Here is a 20,805-nt window from a genome sequence, read left to right as displayed (position 1 = left end):
TTCTCGGGCCCAGAATATATGATATGCATATAACTGGTAGATTTGGATAGAAAACACTCTAAAGTTTCCAAAACTGTTAAAATAGTGTCTATGAGTATAACAGAACTGATTTGGCAGGCGAAAACCTGAGAGAAATCCATCCAGGAAGTAGTTTTTTTTTTTGGTTTTGTAGTTTTCTATTCAATGCCATTACAGTATCCATTGACTTAGGACTCAAATTGCAGTTTCTATGCCTTCCACTAGATGTCAACAGTCTTTGGAAATTGTTTCAGGCTTGTATTCTGAAAAATGAAGAAGTAAGAGCATTCTGAATGACTGGACCCTAAAGTGTCACAGAGCTTTTTCATGCGCGAGACCGAGACAGTGCGTTTCTTGTTTACCTTTTATATTGACAATGTTATTGTCCGGTTGAAATATTATCGATTATTTAGGCTAAAAACAACCTGAGGATTGAATATAAACATTGTTTGACATGTTTCTATGAATTTTACGGTTACAATTTAGATTTTTTTGTCTTCCTGTTTTGACTGCGTTTGAGACTGTGGATTACTGAAGAAAACGAGCAAACAAAACGGGTTTTTGGATATAAAGAGACTATCGAACAAAAGGAACATTTATTGAGTAAATGAATGTCTGCTGAGTGCAACCATATGAAGATCATCAAAGGTAAGGGATTAATTGTATCTCTATTTCTGACTTGTGTAACTCTTCTACTTGGCTGGTTACTGTTTATAATGATTTGTCTAGTGGGCTATGTTCTCAAATAATCGTATGGTATGCTTTCGCCGTAAATCATTTTTTTTACCTGACACCGTGGTTGGATTCACAAGAAGTTCATCTTTAAACCTATGTAAAATATGTTTTGTTTTCTGAATTTTTATAATGAGTATTTCTGTATTTGAATTTGGCGCCCAGCAGTTTCACTGGCTGTTGAAGAGGTGGGACGCTAACGTCTCACGTATCCAAGAGAGGTTAACCGGTAGTCAGTCTGCCACGCAGTCTCCTCGTGGAGTGCAATGTAATCGGTCGTAATCGGCGTACACGATTACCGATTGTTATGAAAACTTGAAATCGGCCCTAATTAATCGTCCGACCTCTAATCCTGACCCGTGTGTGTGTGTGTGTGTGTGTGTGTGTGTGTGTGTGTGTGTGTGTGTGTGTGTGTGTGTGTGTGTGTAGGTACATAGGGAAGACAGACTCCATCACCATCAGTGTGTGGAACCATAAGAAGATCCACAAGAGGCAAGGGGCCGGGTTCCTGGGCTGTATACGACTGCTGGCTAACTCCATCAGCAGACTGAAAGACACAGGCTGTAAGATACACACACACACACACACACACACACACACACACACACACACACACACACACACACACACACACACACACACACACACACACACACACACACACACACACACACACACACACCGGCTGTAGGGCACACACACACACACACACCGGCTGTAGGGCACACACACACACACACACCGGCTGTAGGGCACACACACACACACACACCGGCTGTAGGGCACACACACACACACACACCGGCTGTAGGGCACACACACACACACACACCGGCTGTAGGGCACACACACACACACACACCGGCTGTAGGGCACACACACACACACACACCGGCTGTAGGGCACACACACACACACACCGGCTGTAGGGCACACACACACACACACACCGGCTGTAGGGCACACACACACACACACACACACACACCGGCTGTAGGGCACACACACACACACACACCGGCTGTAAGACACACACACACACACACACCGGCTGTAAGACACACACACACACCGGCTGTAAGACACACATAGTTAATTTGAATCCACAAATCACATCACAGTCAAGAAGGATTCAAACATTATTAAAGTGACAGATACTGAACATGAACACATGATAAAGGGAGAAGCTTCAGCTAGACTGACCATAACAGCTGAAACAGAGCAGTACCTTCTCCTCCATACAGCTAGACTGACCATACCAGCTGAAACAGAGCAGTACCTTCTCCTCCATACAGCTAGACTGACCATACCAGCTGAAACAGAGCAGTACCTTCTCCTCCATACAGCTAGACTGACCATACCAGCTGAAACAGAGCAGTACCTTCTCCATACAGCTAGACTGACCATACCAGCTGAAACAGAGCAGTACCTTCTCCTCCATACAGCTAGACTGACCATACCAGCTGAAACAGAGCAGTACCTTCTCCTCCATACAGCTAGACTGACCATACCAGCTGAAACAGAGCAGTACCTTCTCCTCCATACAGCTAGACTGACCATACCAGCTGAAACAGAGCAGTACCTTCTCCTCCATACAGCTAGACTGACCATACCAGCTGAAACAGAGCAGTACCTTCTCCTCCATACAGCTAGACTGACCATACCAGCTGAAACAGAGCAGTACCTTCTCCTCCATACAGCTAGACTGACCATACCAGCTGAAACAGAGCAGTACCTTCTTCTCCATACAGCTAGACTGACCATACCAGCTGAAACAGAGCAGTACCTTCTGCTCCATACAGCTAGACTGACCATACCAGCTGAAACAGAGCAGTACCTTCTCCTCCATACAGCTAGACTGACCATACCAGCTGAAACAGAGCAGTACCTTCTCCATACAGCTAGACTGACCATACCAGCTGAAACAGAGCAGTACCTTCTCCTCCATACAGCTAGACTGACCATACCAGCTGAAACAGAGCAGTACCTTCTCCTCCATACAGCTAGACTGACCATACCAGCTGAAACAGAGCAGTACCTTCTCCTCCATACAGCTAGACTGACCATACCAGCTGAAACAGAGCAGTACCTTCTCCATACAGCTAGACTGACCATACCAGCTGAAACAGAGCAGTACCTTCTCCTCCATACAGCTAGACTGACCATACCAGCTGAAACAGAGCAGTACCTTCTTCTCCATACAGCTAGACTGACCATACCAGCTGAAACAGAGCAGTACCTTCTCCATACAGCTAGACTGACCATACCAGCTGAAACAGAGCAGTACCTTCTCCTCCATACAGCTAGACTGACCATACCAGCTGAAACAGAGCAGTACCTTCTCCTCCATACAGCTAGACTGACCATACCAGCTGAAACAGAGCAGTACCTTCTCCTCCATACAGCTAGACTGACCATACCAGCTGAAACAGAGCAGTACCTTCTTCTCCATACAGCTAGACTGACCATACCAGCTGAAACAGAGCAGTACCTTCTGCTCCATACAGCTAGACTGACCATACCAGCTGAAACAGAGCAGTACCTTCTCCTCCATACAGCTAGACTGACCATACCAGCTGAAACAGAGCAGTACCTTCTCCATACAGCTAGACTGACCATACCAGCTGAAACAGAGCAGTACCTTCTCCTCCATACAGCTAGACTGACCATACCAGCTGAAACAGAGCAGTACCTTCTCCTCCATACAGCTAGACTGACCATACCAGCTGAAACAGAGCAGTACCTTCTCCTCCATACAGCTAGACTGACCATACCAGCTGAAACAGAGCAGTACCTTCTCCATACAGCTAGACTGACCATACCAGCTGAAACAGAGCAGTACCTTCTCCTCCATACAGCTAGACTGACCATACCAGCTGAAACAGAGCAGTACCTTCTTCTCCATACAGCTAGACTGACCATACCAGCTGAAACAGAGCAGTACCTTCTCCTCCATACAGCTAGACTGACCATACCAGCTGAAACAGAGCAGTACCTTCTTCTCCATACAGCTAGACTGACCATACCAGCTGAAACAGAGCAGTACCTTCTCCATACAGCTAGACTGACCATACCAGCTGAAACAGAGCAGTACCTTCTCCTCCATACAGCTAGACTGACCATACCAGCTGAAACAGAGCAGTACCTTCTCCTCCATACAGCTAGACTGACCATACAAGCTGAAACAGAGCAGTACCTTCTCCTCCATACAGCTAGACTGACCATACCAGCTGAAACAGAGCAGTACCTTCTCCTCCATACAGCTAGACTGACCATACCAGCTGAAACAGAGCAGTACCTTCTCCTCCATACAGCTAGACTGACCATACCAGCTGAAACAGAGCAGTACCTTCTCCATACAGCTAGACTGACCATACCAGCTGAAACAGAGCAGTACCTTCTCCTCCATACAGCTAGACTGACCATACCAGCTGAGACAGAGCAGTACCTTCTCCATACAGCTAGACTGACCATACCAGCTGAAACAGAGCAGTACCTTCTCCTCCATACAGCTAGACTGACCATACCAGCTGAAACAGAGCAGTACCTTCTTCTCCATACAGCTAGACTGACCATACCAGCTGAAACAGAGCAGTACCTTCTCCTCCATACAGCTAGACTGACCATACCAGCTGAAACAGAGCAGTACCTTCTCCTCCATACAGCTAGACTGACCATACCAGCTGAAACAGAGCAGTACCTTCTCCATACAGCTAGACTGACCATACCAGCTGAAACAGAGCAGTACCTTCTCCTCCATACAGCTAGACTGACCATACCAGCTGAAACAGAGCAGTACCTTCTCCTCCATACAGCTAGACTGACCATACCAGCTGAAACAGAGCAGTACCTTCTCCTCCATACAGCTAGCCTGACCATACCAGCTGAAACAGAGCAGTACCTCCTCCTCCATACAGCTAGACTGACCATACCAGCTGAAACAGAGCAGTACCTCCTCCTCCATACAGCTAGACTGACCATACCAGCTGAAACAGAGCAGTACCTTCTCCTCCATACAGCTAGACTGACCATACCAGCTGAAACAGAGCAGTACCTTCTCCATACAGCTAGACTGACCATACCAGCTGAAACAGAGCAGTACCTTCTCCTCCATACAGCTAGACTGACCATACCAGCTGAAACAGAGCAGTACCTTCTCCTCCATACAGCTAGACTGACCATACCAGCTGAAACAGAGCAGTACCTTCTCCTCCATACAGCTAGACTGACCATACCAGCTGAAACAGAGCAGTACCTTCTCCTCCATACAGCTAGACTGACCATACCAGCTGAAACAGAGCAGTACCTTCTCCTCCATACAGCTAGACTGACCATACCAGCTGAAACAGAGCAGTACCTTCTCCTCCATACAGCTAGACTGACCATACCAGCTGAAACAGAGCAGTACCTTCTCCATACAGCTAGACTGACCATACCAGCTGAAACAGAGCAGTACCTTCTCCTCCATACAGCTAGACTGACCATACCAGCTGAAACAGAGCAGTACCTTCTCCATACAGCTAGACTGACCATACCAGCTGAAACAGAGCAGTACCTTCTCCTCCATACAGCTAGACTGACCATACCAGCTGAAACAGAGCAGTACCTTCTCCATACAGCTAGACTGACCATACCAGCTGAAACAGAGCAGTACCTTCTTCTCCATACAGCTAGACTGACCATACCAGCTGAAACAGAGCAGTACCTTCTCCATACAGCTAGACTGACCATACCAGCTGAAACAGAGCAGTACCTTCTCCTCCATACAGCTAGACTGACCATACCAGCTGAAACAGAGCAGTACCTTCTCCTCCATACAGCTAGACTGACCATACAAGCTGAAACAGAGCAGTACCTTCTCCTCCATACAGCTAGACTGACCATACCAGCTGAAACAGAGCAGTACCTTCTCCTCCATACAGCTAGACTGACCATACCAGCTGAAACAGAGCAGTCCCTTCTCCATACAGCTAGACTGACCATACCAGCTGAAACAGAGCAGTACCTTCTCCATACAGCTAGACTGACCATACCAGCTGAAACAGAGCAGTACCTTCTTCTCCATACAGCTAGACTGACCATACCAGCTGAAACAGAGCAGTACCTTCTCCATACAGCTAGACTGACCATACCAGCTGAAACAGAGCAGTACCTTCTCCTCCATACAGCTAGACTGACCATACCAGCTGAAACAGAGCAGTACCTTCTCCTCCATACAGCTAGACTGACCATACCAGCTGAAACAGAGCAGTACCTTCTCCTCCATACAGCTAGACTGACCATACCAGCTGAAACAGAGCAGTACCTTCTCCTCCATACAGCTAGACTGACCATACCAGCTGAAACAGAGCAGTACCTTCTCCATACAGCTAGACTGACCATACCAGCTGAAACAGAGCAGTACCTTCTCCTCCATACAGCTAGACTGACCATACCAGCTGAAACAGAGCAGTACCTTCTCCATACAGCTAGACTGACCATACCAGCTGAAACAGAGCAGTACCTTCTCCTCCATACAGCTAGACTGACCATACCAGCTGAAACAGAGCAGTACCTTCTCCTCCATACAGCTAGACTGACCATACCAGCTGAAACAGAGCAGTACCTTCTGCTCCATACAGCTAGACTGACCATACCAGCTGAAACAGAGCAATACCTTCTCCATACAGCTAGACTGACCATACCAGCTGAAACAGAGCAGTACCTTCTCCATACAGCTAGAGTGACCATACCAGCTGAAACAGAGCAGTACCTTCTCCTCCATACAGCTAGACTGACCATACCAGCTGAAACAGAGCAGTACCTTCTCCTCCATACAGCTAGACTGACCAGAACAGCTGAAACAGAGCAGTACCTTCTCCTCCATACAGCTAGACTGACCATACCAGCTGAAACAGAGCAGTACCTTCTCCTCCATACAGCTAGACTGACCATACCAGCTGAAACAGAGCAGTACCTTCTTCTCCATACAGCTAGACTGACCATACCAGCTGAAACAGAGCAGTACCTTCTCCTCCATACAGCTAGACTGACCATACCAGCTGAAACAGAGCAGTACCTTCTCCTCCATACAGCTAGACTGACCATACCAGCTGAAACAGAGCAGTACCTTCTCCTCCATACAGCTAGACTGACCATACCAGCTGAAACAGAGCAGTACCTTCTCCATACAGCTAGACTGACCATACCAGCTGACACAGAGCAGTACCTTCTCCTCCATACAGCTAGACTGACCATACCAGCTGAAACAGAGCAGTACCTTCTCCTCCTTACAGCTAGACTGACCATACCATCTGAAACAGAGCAGTACCTTCTCCTCCATACAGCTAGACTGACCATACCAGCTGAAACAGAGCAGTACCTTCTCCATACAGCTAGACTGACCATACCAGCTGAAACAGAGCAGTACCTTCTCCTCCATATAGCTAGACTGACCATACCAGCTGAAACAGAGCAGTACCTTCTCCTCCATACAGCTAGACTGACCATACCAGCTGAAACAGAGCAGTACCTTCTCCTCCATACAGCTAGACTGACCATACCAGCTGAAACAGAGCAGTACCTTCTCCATACAGCTAGACTGACCATACCAGCTGAAACAGAGCAGTACCTTCTCCTCCATACAGCTAGACTGACCATACCAGCTGAAACAGAGCAGTACCTTCTCCATACAGCTAGACTGACCATACCAGCTGAAACAGAGCAGTACCTTCTTCTCCATACAGCTAGACTGACCATACCAGCTGAAACAGAGCAGTACCTTCTCCTCCATACAGCTAGACTGACCATACCAGCTGAAACAGAGCAGTACCTTCTCCATACAGCTAGACTGACCATACCAGCTGAAACAGAGCAGTACCTTCTCCTCCATACAGCTAGACTGACCATACCAGCTGAAACAGAGCAGTACCTTCTCCTCCATACAGCTAGACTGACCATACCAGCTGAAACAGAGCAGTACCTTCTCCTCCATACAGCTAGACTGACCATACCAGCTGAAACAGAGCAGTCCCTTCTCCTCCATACAGCTAGACTGACCATACCAGCTGAAACAGAGCAGTACCTTCTCCTCCATACAGCTAGACTGACCATACCAGCTGAAACAGAGCAGTACCTTCTCCTCCATACAGCTAGACTGACCATACCAGCTGAAACAGAGCAGTACCTTCTCCTCCATACAGCTAGACTGACCATACCAGCTGAAACAGAGCAGTACCTTCTCCTCCATACAGCTAGACTGACCATACCAGCTGAAACAGAGCAGTACCTTCTCCATACAGCTAGACTGACCATACCAGCTGAAACAGAGCAGTACCTTCTCCATACAGCTAGACTGACCATACCAGCTGAAACAGAGCAGTACCTTCTCCTCCATACAGCTAGACTGACCATACCAGCTGAAACAGAGCAGTACCTTCTCCTCCATACAGCTAGACTGACCATACCAGCTGAAACAGAGCAGTACCTTCTCCTCCATACAGCTAGACTGACCATACCAGCTGAAACAGAGCAGTACCTTTTCCTCCATACAGCTAGGCTGACCATACCAGCTGAAACAGAGCAGTACCTTCTCCTCCATACAGCTAGACTGACCATACCAGCTGAAACAGAGCAGTACCTTCTCCTCCATACAGCTAGACTGACCATACCAGCTGAAACAGAGCAGTACCTTCTCCATACAGCTAGACTGACCATACCAGCTGAAACAGAGCAGTACCTTCTCCTCCATACAGCTAGACTGACCATACCAGCTGAAACAGAGCAGTACCTTCTCCTCCATACAGCTAGACTGACCATACCAGCTGAAACAGAGCAGTACCTTCTCCTCCATACAGCTAGACTGACCATACCAGCTGAAACAGAGCAGTACCTTCTCCTCCATACAGCTAGACTGACCATACCAGCTGAAACAGAGCAGTACCTTCTCCTCCATACAGCTAGACTGACCAAACCAGCTGAAACAGAGCAGTACCTTCTCCTCCATACAGCTAGACTGACCATACCAGCTGAAACAGAGCAGTACCTTCTCCTCCATACAGCTAGACTGACCATACCAGCTGAAACAGAGCAGTACCTTCTCCTCCATACAGCTAGACTGACCATACCAGCTGAAACAGAGCAGTACCTTCTCCTCCATACAGCTAGACTGACCATACCAGCTGAAACAGAGCAGTACCTTCTCCTCCATACAGCTAGACTGACCATACAAGCTGAAACAGAGCAGTACCTTCTTCTCCATACAGCTAGACTGACCATACCAGCTGAAACAGAGCAGTACCTTCTCCTCCATACAGCTAGACTGACCATACCAGCTGAAACAGAGCAGTACCTTCTCCATACAGCTAGACTGACCATACCAGCTGAAACAGAGCAGTACCTTCTCCTCCATACAGCTAGACTGACCATACCAGCTGAAACAGAGCAGTACCTTCTCCTCCATACAGCTAGACTGACCATACCAGCTGAAACAGAGCAGTACCTTGCTAGCTGCTTTGCCCTGGTACTAGAGGCTCTGTACTAGCTGCTTTGCCCTGGTACTAGAGGCTCTGTACTGGCTGCTTTGCCCTGGTACTAGAGGCTCTGTACTGGCTGCTTTGCCCTGGTACTAGAGGCTCTGTACTGGCTGCTTTGCCCTGGTACTAGAGGCTCTGTACTAGCTGCTTTGCCCTGGTACTAGAGGCTCTGTACTAGCTGCTTTGCCCTGGTACTAGAGGCTCTGTACTAGCAGCTTTGCCCTGGTACTAGAGGCTCTGTACTAGCTGCTTTGCCCTGGTACTAGAGGCTCTGTACTGGCTGCTTTGCCCTGGTACTAGAGGCTCTGTACTGGCTGCTTTGCCCTGGTACTAGAGTCTCTGTACTGGCTGCTTTGCACTGGTACTAGAGGCTCTGTACTAGCTGCTTTGCCCTGGTACTAGAGGCTCTGTACTGGCTGCTTTGCCCTGGTACTAGAGGCTCTGTACTGGCTGCTTTGCCCTGGCACTAGAGGCTCTGTACTGGCTGCTTTGCCCTGGTACTAGAGGCTCTGTACTTTCTGCTTTGCCCTGGTACTAGAGGCTCTGTACTAGCTGCTTTGCCCTGGTACTAGAGGCTCTGTACTGGCTGCTTTGCCCTGGTACTAGAGGCTCTGTACTGGCTGCTTTGCCTTGGTACTAGAGGCTCTGTACTGGCTGCTTTGCCCTGGTACTAGAGGCTCTGTACTAGCTGCTTTGCCCTGGTACTAGAGGCTCTGTACTGGCTGCTTTGCCCTGGTACTAGAGGCTCTGTACTGGCTGCTTTGCCCTGGTACTAGAGGCTCTGTCCTGGCAGCTTTGCCCTGGTACTAGAGGCTCTGTACTGGCAGCCTACAGTTCATTCTGAAAATATTCAGACCCTTTTACTTTTGACACATTTACAGCCTTATTCTAAAATTGTTTTTTTCTACACACCCCATAATGACAAAGGAAATACAGGTTTTTATAAATGTTTGCACAAAAAAAAACAAATGAAAAATATCACATTTAAATGTTGATAATTTATCAAAATAATTTACATAAGTATTCAGACCCTTTACTCAGTACTTTGTTGAAGCAGCTTTGGCAGCGATTACAGCCTTCTTGGGTATGGTGCTACAAGCTTGGCACACCTGTATTTGGGGAGTTTCTCCCATTCTTCTCTGCAGATCCTCTCAAGCTCTGTCAGGTTGGATGGGGAGCGTTGCTGCTCAGCTATTTTCTCTCCAGAGATGTTAGATCGGGTTCAAGTCCGGGCTCTGGCTGGGCCACTCGAGGACAGCATGATGCTTCACCGTAGGGATGGTGCCAGGTTTCCTCCAGACGTGACGCTTGGCATTCAGGCCAAAGAGTTCAATCTGGATTTCATCAGACCAGAGAATCTTGTTTCTCATGTTCTGAGAGTCTCTAGGTGCCTTTGACAAAACTCCAAGCTCGCTAGGTTGCAATAGAGCCCGCTTTGCCTGATTTATCCAACAAACTTTTCCAGCGATGTAGAAGCTGTGTTTATTACGCTCTTGTCCGCGACAATATTGACAATCCAGTATTCCAATGCAGCAATTGTTTGCTAGCGGAGGATTACAGGAATGATGTGGCTATTCTCAATTCTGCGCGGTTAAATCCCTGTGGATTGATGAGGATATAAAAAATGGTATGGTTGGGAGGGATGAGGCAAAAGGAATAGCAAATAAGTCTGGATGCACAACCGATTGGCAAATGTACTGCAAATTGAGAAAATCGTGTGACTAAACTAAATAAAAAGAAGAATAACCTACACTATGAAACAAAGACAAATGATATAAAGAACGACAGTAAAAACCTTTGGAGCAACTTAAATTACATTTTGGGCAATAAGGCAAACTCGGCTCCATCATTCATTGAATCAGATGAAGAAACTATGCCATGAAACAAATATAAATTATATAAAGAATGATAGTAAAATGCTTTGGAGCACCTTCGATGACATTTTGAGCAAAAAGGCAAACTCAGCTCCATCATTCATTCAATCAGATGCCTCATTCATCACAAAACTCACTGATTTTGCCAATTAGTTTAATGATTTTATAAAACAGGACAAAACATTGTTGTTTTGTCAACAATGACAAGCCACCGGGGTCTGACAACAACGGCTCAAATAGCCGACCAATCAGCCTATTACCAACTCTTGTTAAACGTTTGGAAAATGTTGTTTGACCAGATACAATGCTATTTTACAGTAAACAAATTGAAAACCGATTTTCAGCACGCTTATAGGGAAGGACATTCAACAAGCACAGCACTTACACAAATTACTGATGATTGGCTGAGAGAAATTGATGATAAAAAGATTGTGGAGGCTGTCTTGTTAGACTTCAGTACGGCTTTTGACATTATCGATCATAGTCTGCTGTTGAAAAAACGTATGTGTTATGGCTTTAAACCACCTGTTGTATTGTGGGTAAAGAGTTACCTGTATAACAGAACACAGAGGATGTTCTTTGTTGGAAGCCATTACATAATAATCCAGGTAGAATCAGGAATTCCCCAGGGCAGCTGTCTAGGCCCCTTACTGGTAGAATTAGGAATTCCCCAGGGCAGCTGTCTAGGCCCCTTACTGGTAGAATTAGGAATTCCCCAGGGCAGCTGTCTAGGCCCCTTACTGGTAGAATCAGGAATTCCCCAGGGCAGCTGTCTAGGCCCCTTACTGGTAGAATCAGGAATTCCCCAGGGCAGCTGTCTAGGCCCCTTACTGGTAGAATCAGGAATTCCCCAGGGCAGCTGTCTAGGCCCCTTACTGGTAGAATCAGGAATTCCCCAGGGCAGCTGTCTAGGCCCCTTACTGGTAGAATCAGGAATTCCCCAGGACAGCTGTCTAGGCCCCTTACTGGTAGAATCAGGAATTCCCCAGGGCAGCTGTCTAGGCCCCTTTTTCCAATCTTTACTAAAACAGGTATGTCTATTTATGCAGATGACTCAACACTATACACGTCAGCTACTACAGTGACTGAAATTACTATAACACTTAACAAAGAGCTGCAGCTAGCGTCCCACCTGGCCAACATCCAGTGAAATTGCAGAGCGCCAAATTCAAAAACAGAAATATTCATTATAAAAATTCATAAAACATACAAGTGTTATACATAGGTTTAAAGATTAACTTCTTGTTAATCCAATCACGGTGTCATATTTTAAAAAGGCTTTACGTCGAAAGCATACCATGCGATTATCTGAGAACAGCGCCCAGCAGACAAATCATTACAAACAGTAACCAGCCAAGTAGAAGAGTTACACAAGTCAGAAATAGAGATACAATTAATCCCTTACCTTTGATGAGCTTCATATGGTTGCACTCAGAAGACATTCATTTACTCAATAAATGTTTGTTTTGTTCGATAAAGTCTCTCTTTATATCTAAAAACCTCCGTTTTGTTCGCTCGTTTTCTTCAGTAATCCACAGGCTCAAACGTAGTCACAACAGGCAGACACAAAATCCAAATAGTATCCGTAAAGTTTGTAGAAACATGTTTATAATCAATCCTAAGGTTGTTTTTAGCCTAAATAATCGATAATATTTAAACCGGACAAATAACATCGTTAATTTATAACGTATACACGAAAGACGTGCTCTCGGTCTCGCGCATGAAAAACCTCTGGGCCACCGTAGTGTCCACTCATTCAGACTGGTCTTACGCCCTCATTTTTCAGAATACAAGCCTGAAACAATTTCTAAAGACTGTTGACATCTAGTGGAAGGTATAGGAAGTGCAATTTGAGTCCTAAATCAATGGATACTGTAAAGGCATTCAATAGAAAACTACAACACAAAAAAGAAATCCTACTTCCTGGATGGATTTCTCTCAGATTTTCGCCAGCCATATCAGTTCTGTTATACTCACAGACATTATTTTAACAGTTTTGGAAACTGTAGAGTGTTTTCTATCCAAATCTACAAATTATATGCATATCATATCTTCTGGGCCCGAGTAGCAGGCAGTTTACTTTGGGCACGCTTTTCATCCGGAGTGCCCCCTACCCTAGAGAAGTTAATAATATGCATGTCAATCTCTCCTGGCTCAAAGTGGAGGAGAGATTGACTTCATCACTACTTGTATTTGTGAGAGGTATTGACATGTTGAATGCACTGAGCTGTCTGTTAGCTCGGACACCCCATGAATACCCCACAAGACATGCCACCAGAGGTCTCTTCAGTCCCCAAGCATACCCCACAAGACATGCCACCAGAGGTCTCTTCACAGTCCACCCATGCATACCCCACAAGACATGCCACCAGAGGTCTCTTCACAGTCCACCACATGCATACCCCACAAGACATGCCACCAGAGGTCTCTTCACAGTCCCCAAGTCCAGAACAGACTATTGGAGGTACTCAGTACTACATAGAGCCATGCATACCCCACAAGACATGCCACCAGAGGTCTCTTCACAGTCCCCAAGTCCAGAACAGACTATGGGAGGCTCACAGTACTACATAGAGCCATGCATACCCCCACAAGACATGCCACCAGAGGTCTCTTCACAGTCCCCAAGTCCAGAACAGACTATGGGAGGCTCACAGTACTACATAGAGCCATGCATACCCCACAAGACATGCCACCAGAGGTCTCTTCACAGTCCACCCATGCATACCCCACAAGACATGCCACCAGAGGTCTCTTCACAGTCCACCCATGCATACCCCACAAGACATGCCACCAGAGGTCTCTTCACAGTCCACCCATGCATACCCCACAAGACATGCCACCAGAGGTCTCTTCACAGCCCCCAAGTCCAGAACAGACTATGGGAGGCTCACAGTACTACATAGAGCCATGCATACCCCACAAGACATGCCACTAGAGGTCTCTTCACAGTCCCCAAGTCCAGAACAGACTATTGGAGGTACTCAGTACTACATAGAGCCATGCATACCCCCACAAGACATGCCACCAGAGGTCTCTTCACAGTCCCCAAGTCCAGAACAGACTATGGGAGGCTCACAGTACTACATAGAGCCATGCATACCCCACAAGACATGCCACCAGAGGTCTCTTCACAGTCCCCAAGTCCAGAACAGACTATGGGAGGCTCACAGTACTACATAGAGCCATGCATACCCCACAAGACATGCCACCAGAGGTCTCTTCACAGTCCCCAAGTCCAGAACAGACTATGGGAGGCTCACAGTACTACATAGAGCCATGCATACCCCACAAGACATGCCACCAGAGGTCTCTTCACAGTCCCCAAGTCCAGAACAGACTATGGGAGGCTCACAGTACTACATAGAGCCATGCATACCCCACAAGACATGCCACTAGAGGTCTCTTCACAGTCCCCAAGTCCAGAACAGACTATTGGAGGTACTCAGTACTACATAGAGCCATGAATACCCCACAAGACATGCCACTAGAGGTCTCTTCACAGTCCCCAAGTCCAGAACAGACTATGGGAGGCTCACAGTACTACATAGAGCCATGCATACCCCACAAGACATGCCACCAGAGGTCTCTTCACAGTCCCCAAGTCCAGAACAGACTATGGGAGGCTCACAGTACTACATAGAGCCATGCATACCCCACAAGACATGCCACCAGAGGTCTCTTCACAGTCCCCAAGTCCAGAACAGACTATGGGAGGCTCACAGTACTACATAGAGCCATGCATACCCCACAAGACATGCCACCAGAGGTCTCTTCACAGTCCCCAAGTCCAGAACAGACTATGGGAGGCTCACAGTACTACATAGAGCCATGCATACCCCACAAGACATGCCACCAGAGGTCTCTTCACAGTCCCCAAGTCCAGAACAGACTATGGGAGGCTCACAGTACTACATAGAGCCATGCATACCCCACAAGACATGCCACCAGAGGTCTCTTCACAGTCCCCAAGTCCAGAACAGACTATGGGAGGCTCACAGTACTACATAGAGCCATGACGACATGGAACTCTATTCCACATCAGTAGAATCAGATTTAAAAACAGATTAAAATACACCTTATGGAACAGCGGGGACTGTGAAGAGACACACACAGACACAATAACATACACACTACTATACAGACAAGTACACATGGATGTAGTGTTGTAGATATGTGGTAGTGGAGTAGTGGCCTGAGGGCACACACTGAATATGTTGTGAAATGTATTGTAATGTTTTTCAAATTGTATAACTATGATTGAAAAGGCAATCGCATGTCTGTGCTGTCTGTTGTTCAGGTGCATGGTTTCTCATCTAAAATTGTATAACTGCCTTCATTTTCTCTGGAGGAAGAGTAGCTGCTGCCTTGACAGGAACTAATGGGGATCCATAATAAACCCCAGGAAGAGTAGCTGCTGCCTTGGCAGGAACTAATGGGGATCCATAATAAACCCCAGGAAGAGTAGCTGCTGCCTTGGCAGGAACTAATGGGGATCCATAATAAACCCCAGGAAGAGTAGCTGCTGCCTTGGCAGGAACTAATGGGGATCCATAATAAACCCCAGGAAGAGGAGCTGCTGCCTTGACAGGAACTAATGGGGATCCATAATAAACCCCAGGAAGAGTAGCTGCTGCCTTGGCAGGAACTAATGGGGATCCATAATAAACCCCAGGAAGAGTAGCTGCTGCCTTGACAGGAACTAATGGGGATCCATAATAAACCCCAGGAAGAGTAGCTGCTGCCTTGGCAGGAACTAATGGGGATCCATAATAAACCCCAGGAAGAGTAGCTGCTGCCTTGACAGGAACTAATGGGGATCCATAATAAACCCCAGGAAGAGTAGCTGCTGCCTTGACAGGAACTAATGGGGATCCATAATAAACCCCAGGAAGAGTAGCTGCTGCCTTGGCAGGAACTAATGGGGATCCATAATAAACCCCAGGAAGAGTAGCTGCTGCCTTGGCAGGAACTAATGGGGATCCATAATAAATACAAACCAGTTGTAGAAACATAAAGGATGATCAATGGAAACAGGAAGCACCTGAGCTCAATTTTAAGTCTCATAGAAAATGGTCTGAATACTTATGTAAGTAAGGTATTTCTGTTTTTAATTTATTTATACATTTGCAAAAATGTCAAAAAACCTGTTTTCGTTTTGTCATTATGGGGTATTGTGATGTCATTATGGGGTATTGTGATGTCATTATGGGGTATTGTGATGTCATTATGGGGTACTGTGTGTAGATTGATGAGGGAAATGCTTTATTTAATCCATTTTAGAATAAGGCTGTAATGTAACAACATTACAGTGAAAGGGACTGACAAACTTCAGTTTCGTTAGGTACCAAAAGGGTCCAAAACATGTTCAGACCTTTACAGCCGACGGCAGTTACAACGGGGGGGCTTTAGTTCTGTTAGCAGATTGACATGTTCTGGCATGGATCTATAGCACACGGGTACACTACAAACTCCTCTCTGTCTTTCTGTCTCTCTGTCTCTCTCTCTCTCTCTCTGACTATGTCTCTCTCTCTCTCTCTCTCTCTCTCTCTCTCTCTCTCTCTCTCTCTGTCTCTCTCTCTCTCTCTGTCTCTCTCTGACTATGTCTCTCTCTCTCTCTCTCTCTCTCTCTCTCTGTCTCTCTCTCTCTCTCTCTCTCTCTCTCTCTCTGACTATGTCTCTCTCTCTCTCTCTCTCTCTCTCTGACTATGTCTCTCTCTGACTATGTCTCTCTCTCTCTCTCTCTCTCTCTCTCCTCTCTCTCTCTCTCTTCTCTCTCTCTCTCTGTCTCTCTGTCTCTCTGTCTCTCTGTCTCTCTCTCTCTCTCTCTGTCTCTCTCTCTGTCTATGTCTCTCTCTCTCTCTCTCTCTCTCTCTCTGACTCTGTCTCTCTCTCTCTCTCTCTCTGACTATGTCTCTCTCTCTCTCTACTGTCTCTCTCTTCTCTCTTCTCTCTCTCTCCCTCTCCTCTCTCTCTCTCTCTCTCTCTCTGACTCTTTCTCTCTCTGTCTCTCTCTCTGACTCTTTTCTCTCTCTCTCTCTCTCTCTCTCTTTTCTCTCTCTCTCTCTCTCTTTTCTCTCTCTCTCTCTCTTTTCTCTCTCTCTTCTCTCTCTCTTTTCTCTCTCTCTCTTTTCTCTCTCTCTCTCTTTTCTCTCTCTCTCTCTCTCTCTCCTCTTTCTCTCTCTCTCTTTTCTCTCTCTCTCTCTCTTTTCTCTCTTCTCTCTCTCTCTTTTCTCTCTCTCTTTTCTCTCTCTCTCTTTTCTCTCTCTCTCTCTCTTTCTCTCTCTCTCTCTCTTTTCTCTCTCTCTCTCTTTTCTCTCTCTCTCTCTCTTTTCTCTCTCTCTCTCTTTCTCTCTCTCTCTCTTTTCTCTCTCTCTCTCTTTTCTCTCTCTCTCTCTTTTCTCTCTCTCTCTTTTCTCTCTCTCTCTCTCTCTCTCTCTCTCTTTTCTCTCTCTCTCTCTCTCTCTCTCTTTTCTCTCTCTTTTCTCTCTCTCTCTCTCTCTCTTTCTCTCTCTCTCTCCAGACCAGCGGTTGGATCTGTGTAAGCTGAATCCATCAGACAGTGATGCAGTACGGGGACAGATCGTAGGTAAGACTGATACGTATGCTATGACGCTGTCACAACGATTCATCGATACGTATGCTATGGTGCTGTCACAACGATTCATCGATACGTATGCTATGATGCTGCCACAACGATTCATCAATACGTATGCTATGATGCTGTCACAACGATTCATTGATATGTATGCTATGGCGCTGTCACAGCGATTCATCGATACGTATGCTATGATGCTGGTGAAGTTGTCTCGCGCACCTACAGTGCTGGTCATAAAGAAAAGCTAGCTAGCTCATGGAGGCAAACAATGTTCTTCCCCAAAAGCAAAACGACATCTGTTTCAGTAGCTAACTAGCTCGCTAACGGTATAGCTAGGTGTCATTATCTAAAATAACCCTAATTTATAAGACAGCTCTTATTTGATTAATGGTGGTCGGATCCATCTATGTGAAGCTAGCCACAATAAGGATTAGCCACAATAGTGGACTTTGCGGTTGAGCCTTCAAAATAAAAGTATGTAATTGACAGTGATGCAAATTAATACAAATAGTAGAATTATGCCATAATTTAATAGATTGTGCTAAACGAGGTTGGAATGTTGTTATATGAAATCAACAAAAGACAATAATTTGTTAAATTTTACAAAAATCTGTTGAAATCCCACTGGATGTATTATAGTTTAGAGTTGCATTTGAGGGCATCCTTATTTCACGGTACAGCCTCACCTATGGATTGGGGATCAATGACACGGGGCATCCTTATTTCACGGTACAGCCTTACCTATGGATTGGGGATCAATGACACGGGGCATCCTTATTTCACGGTACAGCCTTACCTATGGATTGGGGATCAATGACACGGGGCATCCTTATTTCACGGTACAGCCTTACCTATGGATTGGGGATCAATGACACGGGGCATCCTTATTTCACGGTACAGCCTTACCTATGGATCAATGACACGGGGCATCCTTATTTCACGGTACAGCCTTACCTATGGATTGGGGATCAATGACACGGGGCATCCTTATTTCACGGTACAGCCTCACCTATGGATTGGGGATCAATGACACGGGGCATCCTTATTTCACGGTACAGCCTTACCTATGGATTGGGGATCAATGACACGGGGCATCCTTATTTCACGGTACAGCCTTACCTATGGATTGGGGATCAATGACACGGGGCATCCTTATTTCACGGTACAGCCTTACCTATGGATTGGGGATCAATGACACGGGGCATCCTTATTTCACGGTACAGCCTTACCTATGGATTGGGGATCAATGACACGGGGCATCCTTATTTCACGGTACAGCCTTACCTATGGATCAATGACACGGGGCATCCTTATTTCACGGTACAGCCTTACCTATGGATCAATGACACGGGGCATCCTTATTTCACGGTACAGCCTCACCTATGGATCAATGACACGGGGCATCCTTATTTCACGGTACAGCCTCACCTATGGATCAATGACACGGGGCATCCTTATTTCACGGTACAGCCTCACCTATGGATCAATGACACGGGGTATCAGTCTACTCAGTGACACCCAGAGAACATTAGCACCGTAGCTCCTACTGTAGGACTCTGAAACCACTGTGAATTGAGTTTATTGTCAACCTAATGTGTATTGAACACAATTCCCGAGGAGAAACAATACTGCGTGGATGTTTTGGAGTCCGATAACTCTGAGGAGGACGATGGGACAAAAGGTATTGGGTATTGAGTAGACTGTTACCCCATATCATTGATCCCCAATCCTGAGGTGAAGCTGTACAGTGCAATATGAATGTCAGTACACACAATAGGCTGACTGGGGAGGTGATGTCACAGTCCCGCGATAAGAGCTACAACCCTAATATTTGCATAAACTCTCCCCGGTTGTGTTCTGTGGGTGTCACCGAGTAGACGGATACCCCATTTCATTGGTTCACATTCCAACCTCGTTTAACATGATCTAGTCTAAATATGACGTGATTCCACCAATTGTAACCTCCTGCATCACCTTCAAAGATGGACTTTTATTTTGAAGGCAAAACGCAAATTCCACTGTTGTGCCTAATCCTTATTGTGGCTAGCTTCACAACACATAACCCGGTCCGGCCGAGCATCACTAGCCACATGAAGCTAGCTGGCTGCTTATAACGTTAGCTTTGGACAACAGGGTTTAGTAGCTGGCTGCTTATAACGTTAGCTTTGGGCAACAGGGTTTAGTAGCTGGCTGCTTACAACGTTAGCTTTGGGCAACAGGGTTTAGTAGCTGGCTGCTTATAACGTTAGCTTTGGGCAACAGGGTTTAGTAGCTGGCTGCTTATAACGTTAGCTTTGGGCAACAGGGTTTAGTAGCTGGCTGCTTATAACGTTAGCTTTGGGCAACAGGGTTTAGTAGCTGGCTGCTTATAACGTTAGCTTTAGGCAACAGGGTTTAGTAGCTGGCTGCTTATAACGTTAGCTTTGGGCAACAGGGTTTAGTAGCTGGCTGCTTATAACGTTAGCTTTGGACAACAGGGTTTAGTAGCTGGCTGCTTATAACGTTAGCTTTGGGCAACAGGGTTAAGTAGCTGGCTGCTTATAACGTTAGCTTTGGGCAACAGGGTTTAGTAGCTGGCTGCTTATAACGTTAGCTTTGGGCAACAGGGTTTAGTAGCTGGCTGCTTATAACGTTAGCTTTGGACAACAGGGTGAAGTAGCTGGCTGCTTATAACGTTAGCTTTGGACAACAGGGTGAAGTAGCTGGCTGCTTATAACGTTAGCTTTGGGCAACAGGGTTTAGTAGCTGGCTGCTTATAACGTTAGCTTTGGGCAACAGGGTTTAGTAGCCGGCTACTTATAACGTTAGCTTTGGACAACAGGGTTTAGTAGCTAGCTGCTTATAACGTTAGCTTTGGACAACAGGGTTTAGTAGCTGGCTGCTTATAACGTTAGCTTTGGGCAACAGGGTTTAGTAGCTGGCTGCTTATAACGTTAGCTTTGGGCAACAGGGTTTAGTAGCTGGCTGCTTATAACGTTAGCTTTGGGCAACAGGGTTTAGTAGCTGGCTGCTTATAACGTTAGCTTTGGGCAACAGGGTTTAGTAGCTGGCTGCTTATAACGTTAGCTTT

The 20,805-nt window shown here is 46.3% G+C and overlaps 1 protein-coding gene across 1 annotated transcript in view; it reads left to right on the top strand.

Moving 5' to 3' along the window:
- Nucleotides 1-1,179: 1,179 nt before the first annotated feature.
- LOC129832251 (E3 ubiquitin-protein ligase SMURF1-like) overlaps nt 1,180-20,805 on the top strand; it is a gene marked incomplete at its 5' end in the record, with an annotated part of 97,861 nt that continues 78,235 nt past the window's right edge. The window contains 2 exon segments of the mRNA XM_055896184.1: nt 1,180-1,313; nt 17,661-17,726. Of these exon segments, the coding sequence (XP_055752159.1) occupies nt 1,180-1,313; nt 17,661-17,726 (200 nt within the window).

Source organism: Salvelinus fontinalis, chromosome 2 (assembly GCF_029448725.1).
Source record: "Salvelinus fontinalis isolate EN_2023a chromosome 2, ASM2944872v1, whole genome shotgun sequence".
NCBI lineage: Eukaryota > Metazoa > Chordata > Actinopteri > Salmoniformes > Salmonidae > Salvelinus > Salvelinus fontinalis.
This window is presented reverse-complemented; position numbering and strand designations above follow the sequence as displayed.